Source organism: Brachycentrus maculatus, unplaced genomic scaffold (assembly GCF_059751285.1).
Source record: "Brachycentrus maculatus isolate JH-2025_06_01 unplaced genomic scaffold, ASM5975128v1 h1tg000353l, whole genome shotgun sequence".
Lineage (NCBI taxonomy): Eukaryota > Metazoa > Arthropoda > Insecta > Trichoptera > Brachycentridae > Brachycentrus > Brachycentrus maculatus.
This window is the reverse complement of record NW_028281102.1, coordinates 1,100,618-1,117,314: the sequence shown is the minus strand read 5'-3', so window position 1 is coordinate 1,117,314 and position 16,697 is coordinate 1,100,618. Positions and strand designations below refer to the sequence as shown.

The window sequence follows — 16,697 nt, the reverse complement described above, 5'->3', positions numbered from 1 at the left end:
TTTAAAATAAGGTTAATTTTTTAATTATTTTAAAATTTTATGACATCTCTTGCATATCCTCTATAAAGCTTTATATATATATATATATATTATAAATAATTATCTTTATAAAATGTTTGTTTTGATCCTTTTGAGAAGACGATTTATCTGAGAATAACGAGACTATTAATTAAATACTTTCAATAATTAATGATAACATAAAAATTCCTTCGTAATTTGATTCAGAGAGAGAGATCGTAGGAGAAAATTACGTGTTTAAATCAGTGAACTTTATTTCTAGAAGTAACATTTATTTCAATATTTTAAAGACCCTTAACCGTACCCGAAGGTGCATAGGGCAATGCATCATATAAACGCAGTATTATCTTGATCTTTAACACATGAAGGTGATCAGCCCTCCGCTTCAGGTACCAGTCCAGGGTAATATTGAATAAATATAACTAACTAACTAACTAACCATCACGCCGCTTCCCCGCAGGGGTAGGCAGAGAGAATCGAACGCCACACCACTCTGTCTTTGCAAACATTCTTTGCCTCTTCTACATTCATGCATCTCCTCATACATACCCGACGATTATTACGACTCCTGACCCGGCCTCTTTCAAGTATTTGACATACCTGATTGTGCAAGTTTTCCTCGGTCGTCCTCTGCTTCTTTTTCCAACTACATTCGCTCCATAAATTTGTTTAACCGTTCTTTCTTCACTCATATGCTCCACATGTCCAAACCATCTCAACACACCTTTCTTAATTTTATCGATAATGCTTATCTCAGCCTTACATTTTTTCCTTATTTCATCATTCGAACATCTATCAAACATCGTTTTGCCACACATTCGTCTGAGGGATCGCATTTCGACTGCATTCAGCCTGCTTTCATCCTTCTTTTGCCAACTCCATGCTTCGCTTCCATACATAAGGGTTGGAACCAGAACTCCATTGTGTACTGCCAGTTTAGCTTCCGCTGATAGATTTTTATTTGCTAAAACTGATTTTAGTGCACCATTCACTCTGTTCCCAGCATTCACTCTCCTTTCTATGTCTTTATCAATCTTTCCATGAATAAATATTAGAGAGAAAAATCATTAATATTTATTTAACCCTTCCCCCTGATAATCGAACCTGGGACCTCCAGCACGGTAGCTAAACACGTTAACCATCTCGACCTAAAGCTAATGACAGTTAGGCTGAGATCGTGTTTCTTTTAAATCCGCTTAAAATAAGCATACATGAAAAAATCACAAACCACATACCATTGTATTCCAAATCAGGCATTTATAATTTTGAGCAGAATTACTAAAACAAAACGATATTTACCTTACAGGCGTTTACGACGTTTTACTGGTGTCGATGTAGTAACTTAACACGTGCCTTTACGTTCCGAAATTTCACGCATACATCAATAATTAATATTCCAGGGCATGCGCACAGGTACGGGTGGTAAAAAAAACGCACAATTTCGAGAGGGGAACGCGTTTCGGAGGGTCGCCCTCGGGATTTCGGGATTTACGGAAATAGTCGGGGACGCTGTTCCGCGGGGGAAGGGTTGGCTGGCGGGGGGTGCCACGGCGCACAATGGAGATAAGGGCGGCCGAGCGACAGGTCTGGGGCAGGTGGTGGAGATATACCAATTTTGTGATCAATCAATTGATTGACATCAATCAAATTTTTGATGGAATAAAAACATTTACAAACATACATTAAAATAATTTTATATTTATGTTTACCTTCTATTTTTTTTTAATTTTAAATTTGATATTTTTTATACTGATGCTCAATAAGTATATATGAAGAAGAATATAGAAGCCTACCTTACCACACCCCAATGGTGCATAGGGCACTGCATCATATAAACGCAGTGTTATCTTGATCGTTTACACATGAAGGAAAGGTGATCAACCCTCCGCTTCAAGTACCAACCAGTTCAGGGTAATATTGAATAAATATTACAGTGAAAAAATCAGTCAATATTTATTTGACCCCCTTGGGAATCGAACCCAGGACCTCCAGAACGGTAGCCGAGCATGGTGACCATTACACTACGGAGGCGGACCTTTAATCGATCCGAATCTTTCATATATGAGTTCTCTGCACCATCAATGATTAAATTGAGTAAGTATTATACTTAGCAGAGGTCTTCATGGAATGTATGTAAGATTCTTCCCGAATCATTTTCCATGCTAGGAGACGCTTTGAAAACATGATTTTCACACTCAAAATATTTGGAAACACTCAAAATATATATGTATATATATTTTTAAATCTATTGTGAGACGACGAACTTTATCATAATAATAATATTGTAACATCAGATATAAAATAATAAAAAAATGTAATAATTAAACATGCCCGAGAAAAAATTTCAGGTGCTTAACAAAAGCAAAATCGGTGTGATTTTTTAACGTAGAACTTTATTATATATAACAATTTAAAAAAAAACCCTTATTGAGTAACATTTTATATAAAAATATGTACTATTTATTTATCAAAAGTAAGTATTTGAAAAATAAGTAGGTAGGCGTGTTAATTTAAAAAAAGTGTTTTGTTTTAAAATTTTATAACGCTAATACTTTTAATTTAAATCCATGCATATAAGACACGGTATTGACATAGATTGCTGTGGTGTTACATTCAAGTCAAATCTTATGATTTAATTGTAAGTTTAGAAAAAAACTATTTTTGTAAAAATAAGTTATTTTATTTTATCAAGCAAGTTACCCCCACTAGAAGGGCGGAACAAAAAGCCGGAAGCAAGCAAACTTGATTCTAGTAATAATCTACAATGATTGCAATAACAGCGCAAGAAGAATGTAGGTACCTAATTTTAAATATAATCTGGGGGGAGAATAGAATAGGGTGGAAGAATTAAATCAGGGAATAAGAAAACAGAAATAAACTGAGAACTGATGAAAGGGGAAGTATAATAACGTGGCGTGGTAAATTTAACATTGAATTTTCAAGTATGTAAAAACAATCATATCGAAGGTAAAAATAAAATGGGATGGGGAGAAAAATTAATAATTTACTTCATGTTTGGTTTCCTTTATTCAATTCTCTCCATTATTTGACATCTAATTCATAAGATGTAAATAAATAAATAAAAATATATCTGCTAGTATGTACGTACCTATGTTTAAATCTCTTCGTAAAACTATCAAAGTGATAGGTAGACACCTAGATAATTAATTATCTTTGCCATAAATTAAGTAAGATATATTTTTTTAAATAAGCGGATTAAGTTCCGCAAAATAAATTATAATATGAGGGCTGATTGATAAGCTCCTCCGTTAATATAACATTTCAAAGTGGATGAGAAAAAAAGTTTATGTACTTTATTTTTCGACAAAAAGTATACCTGGACTGGGAAAGTACATCTTTCAGTAATGCTCCAATACTTCTATAGCTTCCTGAAACAGCATAAGTCCGACCCTTGCCAATCACTCATCTACACAGCATATGACCTCATTCTCATCAAAAAAATAATTCCACGCGAATTTCCCTCGAGTTTAGGGAATAGCAAGTAGTAACTGGGGGGCTGGGGGGGGATCAGGTAAATATGGGGGGTGTTCGACCAATTCAAACTCAGGATCGTGAATAACACCCATGGACCTAACGCTTTGTGTATTGTAGCATTATCCTGATGAGACAGCATCCCCTTTCCCGGGTAACTCATTCTCTTATCTTTTATTACCTCCAGAAATTTCGATATCGGCTAAGCTTAATACGAGTCTGCTTCTGTGACTCCTTTTGAGAGGTAGTCAACAAACACACACCCCGCAAATATCCCCGAAAACCGAGGTAATGACCTTTGGACCTGAAACGTGCGAAGGAGTTGAGAGCTCGTGGTTTTCACTACATGCTTTGATGTTTGGTTTCAGAGTTATTTTGGTAGATTGTTTATTTTGCTAGATAGCAAGAGGTTTCCTGCAAGTGTCCAGATGAACTTTTTTTGGTGAGGGCATTAACATAGGAATCCATCTTGCAGAAATTGTTTTCATCTGCAAAATTTCCTTTACCTGAAGTTCTGCCGTCTTAAAATTCAAGACACACTATGTCATATGATACTACAGAATCCTCCAAAGCGCTTTTTAGTGGATTTTGGTAGGATACAACACATTTAAATCTAGAAACTCATGCGCGTCCATTTTAGCACCGAATAGCATTTTTCAGAGATCAGCGGACTGTTATTTTACTAAACCGTTGCAGATTTCAACTCATCGTCGGTACATTACACCTAAACATATCGAGGTACATAATGCATACTCAACAGCTGACTGATCAACTCGAAGCAGGTCAGAGATGGATCATATCAATCAACCCTCGCATTTCGCACTAGATATTATATTAGTTTAAATTTAGATTATTTTTGATAAAACAGAATGATAGCGGTAGCCTTGCTAAACTGACACGCACATTATCTCCGGAAGTGGTTTGCCAAATTCGAGAATATAGGGCAACTGGGATAAAGATTAAAATAAACTGCTATAAAAAAGTATGATAAAAAAATACTTTCCAGTTATGATAATTCTAGGCAGAAAAATAATAATGGCAGGTATAAAAATACCACTAAAATGAGAAAAGTAAACACGAAAGGGCACGTGTGAAGGTACATTTACACTTCCGTGGTTTCCTTGTGTAAAGTTCTTTTCTCCGCCGAACTTGTAGAGCCCCTCGGGGAACTGCTCTCCGTTGAAATTCGTTAACGGGGCGGAGGTGACCTCTCAAACCTTCACCCCTTAATGCCACATTAGTTGCAGAGCCAGAACAGGCACTATTTTTGTATAATTTAATTTTCAAGTTTACTTAAAAGTATGTATTAAAAATTCACCAAATCGGTAGACAGATCATCGAACATTTGGTTGGATTAAGTGATCAATTTATTTGTAAAATTTACCAATGTACCCACGATTGATGACTCAAATTGTAAATAAAGTTACCGAAACGCTCCATCACATTATTTTACAAAATCCAGGATAGACATCTATAGCCGACATCTATAATCATAAGCCTTGTAAATGTCCAACATTTCATCTCTATAACTTCTATATCTACGTTGTGATATCATTAAAAAAAACACTAACAAATTTATGTCAATGTTGTTAAAATCAGATATTTATATAAATAATATGTACACATATTATTTATAGAAATTAACAAACAACAAAAAAACGTAAAACAGTTTTAAATACGCTCATTACAGTCTAAATGACAACAAACTGTAAGAAAAAAAGACAATTTATCAAAATATAAGGAAGGAAGCACCGAGAAAATTTCCTAGATACTATTAAAATATATGTAAATATTCAAGTACAACATTTCGAGTGTGTCCAAATACTTGTCCACAAATCTGGATTATCTCCAATTAAAGGAAATAAGGTATGCCCCGTAAATGCCAGACTTCCATATTCTTCTATGTTGAGATGTCAAAAAATAATATGAAAAATATTACCTAATATTTTACCTATTTCTTTTATATAAGTACCTAGCTCAAAAATCCAATCAACTTGGATATCATCATTCACAAAAAAACCTTAAATGCAATAGCCTTTTTTTTTCAATTTGGAAATAATGCATAAACCAGCCCTGGGGGTAATTTGTGAGCAAGTGCTTGCGAGGGGGGCGCACGAATGTCGGAGCCAAACGCGTCCAGACTGGAGGGGAGCTTCATAATGTAGTATTGTGGTGCAGTGACTGCAGGCAGGGGTGGGTCGAGTGGGGTGGCCGGCGCGGGGAACGCGTAACCTTGAAACTAGCGAAGTGCGATATTCAAACCATCTGTCTGGCAAATTCTCGAAATCGAAAGCATACGTTTTATTGAATAAAGGATGCAATATCAATATCAAAGGGCTATTTCTGATATCCTGGTATTTGGAATGCAAAGAGATAAGACTTACGATTCAATATTATTACCTACTTTCATTATTAACCGATAAGTTGAATTAATTCTATTAATTGATTCGGCAGTCACTTTGTGGTAAAACATATCCATTTTTAATTTAAATTTTACTTAGTAATCACCACTATTTCTTAAAATCTACTGTGACACGTGTTTCGATGCATTCTGCATAATTTTCAAATACCGTATACGGTATTTGAAAATGATGCGGTATGCGTCGAAACATGTGTCACAGTAGATTTTAAGAAATAGTGGTATTTACGAAGTAAAATTTTAATTAAAAATTTCATTAATTCGTTAAAACTTTTTTCCATACAATGCATGTTCTTTTGGATTTTGTTGAGTTTTCGACAGTCCGATAAACTCTATCATATTATTTATGGATTAACATTAACTTTATGAAATTACATGTTAATTATTTTACAATAAAACATTTAAAAACATGTTTCAGTAATCACCTGTCGATGAAAACAAATGTAGTTTTCAAAATTAGTGGTGTTTGATGAAATAAAACTCAATTAAAGTGGTATACAAGTGTTTAAATTTTTAAATACTCGCAAAGTTATTAATACATATTTATATATCTACACTTTACATTTCATCTAAAGGTAGTTATTTTTAAACTAAGAACTGGGACAATGGTTTTGATAAATGGTCGTTTACTTAAAAATTAATGACTTTTATTAATTTAACTATTAACAATTATTCTCGACGAATAAGACATGTCGAGATCTTTTTTAAATAAATATCATTTCTATCGGTAGGTATCACCTGCTACAAAGTATCATTGATATGCGTTTGTGATATATCGATGTAATAACTATAAACCCATACAAATGTAAAATTTAGTAGTGTATGTAGAAAAAGGCCCAATACAAAACATTATCTAATATATACAGATCTCAACATAAATAAAACTGTAGGCATTGGAGGTTAATGGAATTCAGGAGGACCTATATATTAATTAATTTATTTCACGTATTTTTGAAACTTTAAGATGTTCAAATTTGGTGCCTTCGATATGTGACAAGTTTTTTTTAGTTCAGGTACCTACACGAAAATTTGTATAATTCAACGTATTTTATACTACAATTCAGCAATGCCATAAATGTTAATTTTCGACTTCTTTATTGCTATCGGCAAATTACGGTAAGCCGGCTTTCCTTAACATTTAAACGTCTTTACTGATATTATTTTTTGACATCTCATCAAAGATGAAGAAGAATATGGAAGTCTGGGCATTTACGGGGCTTACGACCGTCATAGGCTGGTTTAAGTGATCACTTTACACACGTGTAACATTCACCAATTCTACCCATTATTGACAACCACACTACTCAAATTCTTGGAAGTTCTATATATATGAACCAATTTAGAAACCTTGTTCATGAATCACTAAAACTTCACTAGAGACATCTATTGGTGAGATGTAAAGAAGCTTTTTACTAAGCAGAAACTCTTATATTAGTATGTGAGATCCGAATCCCGGATTATAATCACACACATGAGAAACGCCAGAAAATACCATTTTCATTTTTATTATTAAGCTTATAATTTGACCAGATAATTTATTTACAACATTTTAAACACTTAAACCAGCCTATGACGGTCGTAAGCCCCGTAAATGCCCAGACTTCCATATTCTTCTTCATCTTTGATGAGATGTCAAAAAATAATATGAAAATAACTCCTGTAATTGGAGATAATCCAGATTTTGTGAACAAGTATTTGGACACACTCAAAATGTTGTCTTTACTGATAATGTAATTTCTAGTAATATCGTGTGCTCTAGTTCTAGCTAATTTTAAGCGATACACTTCAACAAGCATTTTAAATTTTATTTTCTGAATTACTTGGATAGTTAGATAAGTAGTTAATATTGCTAATATCATGGTTACACATTAAGGCAATGATTCATGAGTTATTAATTGATAATACGTTTGAATAAATTTTGCAATGATTATATCATTTTCGTAGAGAAAGCGCTATCTTAATAACGCTTTAATCGCTTAATTACGCTTAAATTACAATAAGATAGTAATCAGAACATAATAAGATTAGGTACCATTTATGATAATGTTTACTCAACTTAACAGATGATGAAAATTACATTATCGGAATGGTTTGTAGTATTAAAGTACATAATGCTATCTCTCGTTACTTTTACATTCGTATAGCAGATATGCAGATAGTAATAAAAATCGATACATAGACAATATAACCGAAACGGCGAGCGTGGAGCGGGCGTGACATACCAATAGTCTGGATAATCAGCATTTATTCATAAGTCTAAATGTTAAATGTCAGCCTTAAAATATATTTTTTTAAAGCATTTTTTATCATCGATATCAAAAATGTTTGAATGTCTAAACTTTGTGTGTTTTCAATTCAAAAGTAATGCCTTCACTGTCAATTCTTCTAATAAAGATATGCATTTTAATAATATTAGGTTGTCATATTTTTTAAATGTAAGTTTTAATAAGTTAATACCACTATTGTTGACTATAGAAATGATAATAAATGTGAGAATTGTATAGGAGATTTTCCATACAAAAATATTTATGTGACAATAAGGCCATCTCGAAAAATAAAGATAGCCTGTTAATACATTTTTATATATGTTTCTCAACATTCGAAGAAACATTGTTTTTTAACTTTACCTTGTCCTTAAATACTATGTATAAATATGATGGTACCAAAAACAAAAAAGGTTAAAGATTTGTGCATATAAGTATATTAAAAATTGCATTGAATAGATATTTTAAACGTGAACTAAATATTAAGATGAATTAGATCGGCTGGCTTATTGATTGATTAAAAAACACAACCATATAGCATTTTAAGGGTGGTAAAATAGTACGACAAACATGCCTAACTCAGTACCGGGTGCTTACAAAAGTACAATAAAAAATGTCGTATTTGAAGGGCGGTAAAAACAACAATTACCATTAACAGATTTAAATATAACATCCGAATAAGTATAAATCAATGTTTGTAAATTTCTTTCTAATACTACATATCTTAATATGAAACATAAGGGAGGAGTGTACATAGAGCGAGGGTGCGGATTGAATATGTAGTTTGTATAGGAAAGTTCAAGGGCAAGGTACAGCCGTACTTTTAGTACTAACCCCATAAAATAGGGTCCTGGGGGAATAGACATGTTGCGGAATGAACGTAATTCAAGGAACGAGAGTAGACTTTCCGAGGGTTCTTAAAAATACACGTACCTTTTTTATTGCAGTTAATAAGCGCATGCCTCATTTGGGAAGAATTCTAATTGGTTTTGGAGTGGAGTGGTTTGAACAAGCTCATAGGGTTGGGGTAAGTTCATTTGCAAAACTATTTAAATTTTAATTGGAATGGTTACGTCAGGAATACTTAAAAGTGGTCAGGTCAGGAGTCGAATAATTGTCGAGTATGTATGAGGTGATGCATCTGGAAGAGGCTAAAATTGTGTAATGTGTGGCGGACTATTCTCTCCGCCTACCCCTGCGAAGAAGCGGCGAGGTGGTTATTTGATTAGTTTACATTTTTATTACTGCGGGTATATGATTTGTACTTACACATCTACTATAATTAAGTTTATCTGCTTACCCGCGGGAAATAAAATCAAACGTATCATATAACCAAATCAAACGCTAATCACTTTGGCTTGCATAATTGCATGCAATACTGATTAGAGTATGATGACAGTTTGGGTGACAATACTTGAATGTTACTAGAAAAAAGAGTGTTTATTTAACAAATAGAAGTAAAGTTAAAGATATCTACACTGCGTACTTCATGGATTAAAATTCCTTTGTAATCGAAGCCCCGAGCATTGATTGCATAACCAAGTTACCAATTTAACTAGGTTATATAGCCTAACTTTGCTTATATGCGGTAAAAAAATATTTATATTCTTTTCGATATAATTTACTTCCTCGCAATACTGATCGATAACCTATTTCAAAATCCCGAAGAAATAACGTTAATGTTATCTACAATACGCAGTTGAAGCGTTTTTAATCAAGCGGGTTGTGGGTTCTTTATTAAATTCAGAGATAGTTAAATTTAAATTTTTCCGTTCATGACAGATTTTTTTAATACGCTGCGTCTTTGTGTATAGCCTATATTTTAAAATGGTGCCATATGAATCACATTCTTCCACGATGGTCAAGATGCCTGTAGATGCCTGTAATAGTAACGTATTAACCTTGTTCAAAACACCTAAATGTACGACAGTCGAATGTAAGAAAGTGTAGAACAGCTTGTAAATCAATATTGAAGGATTATTATATCACTATAGGTATAAAGTCAAACAAACCTGATCTGGAATTTGCTTCCAGGATCCTTCTCCTCGCTCTCACAGGTCACATTCCCGAAGGAATCTACCGCCAGGTACTTATCCAGGTGGGAGCGAAGGTAGATGACACCTGAAAAAAACATTTCGTAAAATCATTCACAGTTACTAAACAAACTATGTATTACGTCTAGTAAAAAGAAATCCATTATTTTTGCATGAAATTGAAGTCTTAATTTACCATAGTTAGAATAATTTAATTTAGGTCAAATATTTTACCATTATTGTTTTATAAATTAATTATTGCATATAATTCGAGCACATTTGCTGCAGGCATATAATTTTTGCATATGTATCTATTTCAGATAAAATTATGAGACTTGCTTTATTCGTTGTAAATTTCTTTGGGATTACAAACAAAGTTATATTTAATGACGTAAAATAAAAACATAACACGACAACCACATAGTCAAAATTGGCTCTTTTTTGATAGTCAAATCATAAAATATTATAATTTAATTTCACTCAGTCACATACAAAGGTTAAGTCATGAACAATTTAGGAAATTTAGAAACACATAAAAAATTGAATTCTGATAAAATATTAATTAATAATTTGCTTTCCCAAGCATTCAGTTTTATTGTCTATGTTCCAATTAAATAGTCTCACCCCTTAACCCCCTCCCCTCTAGTTATTGCTCAAACCACCCATATATAAACCTGTTTTTTTTTCTTCTTTAGTTTTTGTGATTACCTGTTGATGAAAACAGCAAGTTTTCGAAACAAGTCGTGTTTAATGAAACAATGAGTTTTATTTCAAAAGTGCTAATATATAAGTATTTAATTTTTTAAATAATCAATATGTCATTCCACAAAGTTAATGCCGAATCAATAAATAATACACGACTTGCTTCACGATATATCTATAAAAATTATTACACACAAATTCATAATTTTGTAATCACATGTCAAATTATGTTTAATTTTTATGGATGGAAATATAGTATAATCTGCAACGAAATTTATTGCTTGAACGTATCAGTATCATCTTTACATTTACATTCGATTTAACGAAAAAAAATGTCACTTTGATAATATCCGTATTGAACGGAGATTGATTTAAAATTTAATTAAAGACTTGAATATACCACTTTAATGAATTAAAACATTTTGATTTGTAGCAGAAGATGAAAACATCTGTAAGTTTTCGAAATTAGTCGTATACTTATATAAATAAAACTCATTAAAGTGGTATATTCAAGTGATTTATTTTACATGTCATTCCACAAAGTTAATGTCGAATCAATAAATAATAAAATTTAATAATCATAATATTAATATTCATCATAATTCACCTTCAAGGTATTTTATTAAATAATCATGATTCCCTATGGTAGATTTTGCTAATATTCTTTTTTTAAATAGTAAAATGAAAAAAAGACAACGATGGTTTTTATTAATAAATATAACAATAAAATGATTTAAACTCGAGTGATAACAGCCTTTTGTATTGTACAATAATACATGAAAAAAAAATTTTTTTCATGTATTATTGTACAATACAAAAGCTGTTTGTTTAAAGTTGTAAATAAATAAAGATATTAAGATTTTTTAAATTACCTAACGTCAAAGTACCTCTGAATCTATCTACGGCTTATGCAACACCACTTATCAAGGCCGTACTTAGTCTCTAACTTTATAACTTATTCCTAAGTGTGAGTGGGTTCACTCCTTATGTTTAAAGTTACTTTAATTTTATGACATTTATGAGTGAAAATTCTAGACATAAACATTAACTATCTCGTTAAAGGCACGAGCTGAAAGAATTCAATGAATCTAAGTAAGCAAAGAAGTTACTTAGATATATGATTTTATATGTGGGTTTACATAGGATATGACTAGATAGAACTAACACGGAGGATTCAGTTAGCGTTGAAGTACTCAGTTTTTTTTTTATTTCTAATTTCTGCATAACGCAAGCCATATTAAGCTTAAGTCGGGATAAGGAAAAATAAGCAAACCGATTTCTTGGAACAAGGCAAATTTTAAAGCTGGATATTTTATGAGTAGGTACAGTAAAATTTATATATATGTACTTCGTAGAAAACTTATCTTATTTATCAAGCTGTAATTAGCATCAATTAGACACGTCACTCCATATGTATACTACAGTTTAGACCATAACACGCTACAATTATTTAAAAAAATGTTTCTTGAAGGAAGAATGAATTAATGAAATAAAAATGAACAAAGTGTACCTGTCACGCGTCAGAGAAAAAAACGCAAATCACATGGAAGGTGATTTTAGCATTATTAAAAATTATTGTGAAATGGGGTAAATGTTGAGGAAAAAGGCGGAAAATGATAAATAATTTATTAGCAATAGGAGATACTTTCCTACTTTTTGTGTTATTCAAGAAATTATGGTATAGAAGCAATTTCACAATTACTTGTATATTATACCAAAACTAGAAGAAAAAATATATATAAAATATATAATATATAAAGTAAACGACAATGAATATTTAATACAAAGGGTTTTCGAAAACTATTTGTTTAATTTATTTTCGACAATAGTATGGATACTGGCATCTAATAAGTTATAAATCTTGCGTGTAATAAGTAATAAATCTCAATATACACAGGAAAACAGGAATTTTGGTGAAACCTCCACCTTTTCGGATATTAGCATTACCGATTAATATTATCCGATATATTACACCTATGTTTTAATTTGTCCGAATGATTATAATATACATACCCACATAAGTTACATACGCACACTATTTTTAGGATTGATTTTCCTATGCATTTTTTCCTGACTGCATAATATATTTTTAATTAATTTAATGAATTCCAATTTCTAGCACAATTTTGAAAAAACATTATTTTCATATGTCTAGTTTTAAACGTAGTGTGTCAAATGCACCGTTCTAAAATTTATAGGGTTCCAACTGTTACAAAAATAATTTTGGCGTTCATCGTTCATCACTGAGTTCAACAAGATAATAATACATTGACACGATGAATAAATAATTCTATTCCGATTCTTTTGGTATTTACCAAGTAAAACTAGAATATATAGACAACATTTTGAGTGTGTTAAAATACTTGTTCACAAAATCTGGATTATCTCCATTTACAGGAGTTATTTTCATATTATTTTTTGACATCTCATCAAAGATGAATTAGAATATGGAAGTCTGGGCATTTACGGGGCTGACGATCGTCATAGGCTGGTTTAAGTGATCACTTTACACACATGTAAATTCACCAATTCAAACCAAGTGATCACTTAAACCAGCCTTTGACGGTCGTCAGCCCTGTAAATGCCCAGACTTCCATATTCTAATTCATCTTTGATGAGATGTAAAAAAATAATAGAATATATAGATATTACCAATCCATAGATATTACCACTAAGTGACTGCCGAATCAATTAATGAAAATGAAATATTAATTTAAGCGTGTATTATTGGGTATTTATCCTTTTAAAGTGAAAACAAAATTGAAAAATAAAAATTCACGAAGAATTAATATATGGTATACTGAAGTTACTACATTCATGTAAACCAAATATTATTGTATGTTTCTCGTTAAAGCTTAGCCGTCTGTCATTTACATGATCATTGCAGATTGATATTAATGGTACGTGTTGTGGATTGCCGATGAAGATCTAAACGTTCCGTATAATTACCGCCTTCTCGCCTTGCTTCACAATAACACGAGGAGTGAATGAATGAGATTCATTGTATCATTTCGTGTTAAATGTTAGCAGTGTTAAATTATTCGAGTGGTGTTTGAAACACATTAGGAGTTAATCATAACAAATTTGTGTGATTCCATTTTAACCGACTGTGAGCAGTCTTCTGAACTCATATGGTGTAAAGGGCACTGCATCGACTGATGCAACTGGTCGTTAACTAAATCTCAAGGTTCATCATTCCTGGGTTCCAGATTCTTGTGTTAAAAATATGATAATCAATGAAAAAATATAAAATTTTATTCTCTTAATACAACGAACATTGACAGCCATCGGACAATATTTTTTTTAAGAAAGGGAAATATTACTTTTCTCATTACATACACAAATATCAAAATTTCAGTATAAATATTTTCGTAGGCCAAAACGACCCGTTTTTAAAAAAAGAACCAAGCTGTGGTAGAAGGGGCTCGAGCCTAGAATCTTTGATCTATGAGTCCACCATACTAACCACAAGACCACAACCTGACCAGATGATAGTTGACAAATGCTGGCATCTGATGACTATTTAATAATAGGACAAGGAAACAATTTCGTTAAGCTGAAAATTAATCGTCAAGTCTGTTTATACAGAATTGGCCTGGTAGGATTTCGAAAGTTAGGGTTTTAGAGCTTTTAGAGGTTTACTGATTAAATTAAACTAATAAGCCACACAACATCAAAAAATTATAAACCGTTGAAGTGTTTCATCGTTTTTTGAATGTTTTGTGCTATTTTTGTTATTTATTTATCATACGCATATCTAGTATAAACAATATTATACTGTACATATTAAATGTTATAAATAATTTATATTAACCAGTAAATCATTCTCAGGCACAATTAATAACGTAATATTTAATGTCAGGTTGAATGTTCTACGGTAAAGTATGAATTATTATGGGATAATATTTTAACGACCGTGAAATGTTCACGAATCATTTTCCCAGCACTGCATTTTGCGTGGGCGAGACGAAACTTTGAATTCCCTCGAAGAAACCAAGTTATTCATCTCAACACAAAATCAGCACGTGTTTGCATGTTTACTACATAAAAATATCATTTGATTTACCACCGTCCACTTGAAAGTTCATACCTTATACTTGCAATTATATAGAAGCCTTACGACCATAACGAATACACCGGATAATACGAAATCTTGTTACATTAAGTTGAAAGTTCATTATGATACACGTCGAACTTTGAACTTATAAAGCACTAAAAAGGGAACGAAAATTTATATCAACGCTTACGCTATATGTGTGGGAACATTTAGATTCTACAAATTGAAAATCACAGTTTAATGACCTTATAATAAACTTGTCTTTTGAATGGTATCAATTTGTGTTTTAAACTTAAATCGTGATTGTTTAAATATATTTCTAATATCTATGCATAATATTTATATATATATATATATATATATATATATATATATATATATATATATATATATATATATATATATATATATATATATATATATATATATATATGTATATATATATATATATATATATATATTATATATATATATATATATATATATATATATACATATACATAAATAAATATTTACATATTTCTTGAATGTTTTTCGCAGATACTTTGCCGCACATTTTATAAACTTTATAAAATAAAACAATTTGTTTCAACCACTTTTTATTGGTACATTTTATCCCACCGGTTTCGACAAGAACCTTGTTATCATCATGGTTTATGTACTAAATTCTAAAACGTTAAAATACTCATAGTTAATTACACTTCCCTTACGATACCAAAAACTTCCACTCACTCCGTACGAATTTATGATTTAAAAAATATGATTTAAATAACGGGAAAAACTCCTAAATGTTGTTTTTATTGTGCATTGCATAGCGAATACGTCAACTCCGAATGACAACTTGTGAGCTAAGCTCATTAAAGCTAATTAAATTACATGGTAACCATGGAATTTCAAACTAAAGTGCCGATGGTTTCCTCAAAAAGGTACACAAAAAGGGTAGAACGTCAAAGTACGCTTTACACGGCATACACTTCTGGGATCGATCTCTGAAGGGATTGTTAAAAAGCTTTTTTGTTGATATATCAACAGAGACAAGTCATTTTTCATGTTGGATCGTTGGATCACTTATCGATGCATTTAACCGTAGATTGCGGAATATTCGTCAAAGTACTGTTTAACATATTTTAAAACAAAAAAACGAAGTATTGCTAAGTATTATTATAAAGGTTACAAAAAATATGGATCAAATTGATTCAATGGTTATGAAGTTATCGAGTGAAGTGTTGTTTTAGGGGGATTTTAAACCCCTCTCTTAGGTCTAGGTAGATTTATGCGTCATTTTTTAGCTCAGTTTGACAATGCCCACGCAAGGCGAAACAGCTATTATAATTAATAAATTCGGTAAAATTACAAGTCGTATTTTGATTAAAATCAATGATAATAAGCAGTCTGAATTAACAATTATGATAAAACACTATGTAGTGCTCAGTAAAAGTTCCGCTTCGATTCCTTTATAGGCTTATTTTAATTATCTGTCATTGTTTCGAATAATTGTTATTATTATATCTGTATCACTGTAAAGATTTATGATGCTTGTGATAAAAAGATTTGCTCTGTTTCATTTTTAACGATCGATGGTCGCAAATTATTATCTATCTCTTATGTTAGTTAATTGAGAAAATTCTAAGAATGTGAAATAGTTTGGAAAAGATAGTTTGAATTTCTATTCTGATACACGTTTTTAACAATACTGAAACAATGTATCATAG

General features: G+C 31.6%; 1 protein-coding gene across 1 annotated transcript in view; it reads right to left on the bottom strand.

Annotated features, from left to right (window-relative positions):
• Positions 1-16,697, bottom strand: part of sn (fascin domain-containing protein singed) — a 100,389-nt gene that overhangs the window by 32,141 nt on the left and 51,551 nt on the right. The window contains exon 3 of the mRNA XM_088269469.1: positions 10,206-10,314. Coding sequence (XP_088125595.1) covers positions 10,206-10,314 — 109 coding nt within the window. The remainder of the gene's footprint in view (positions 1-10,205; positions 10,315-16,697) is intronic.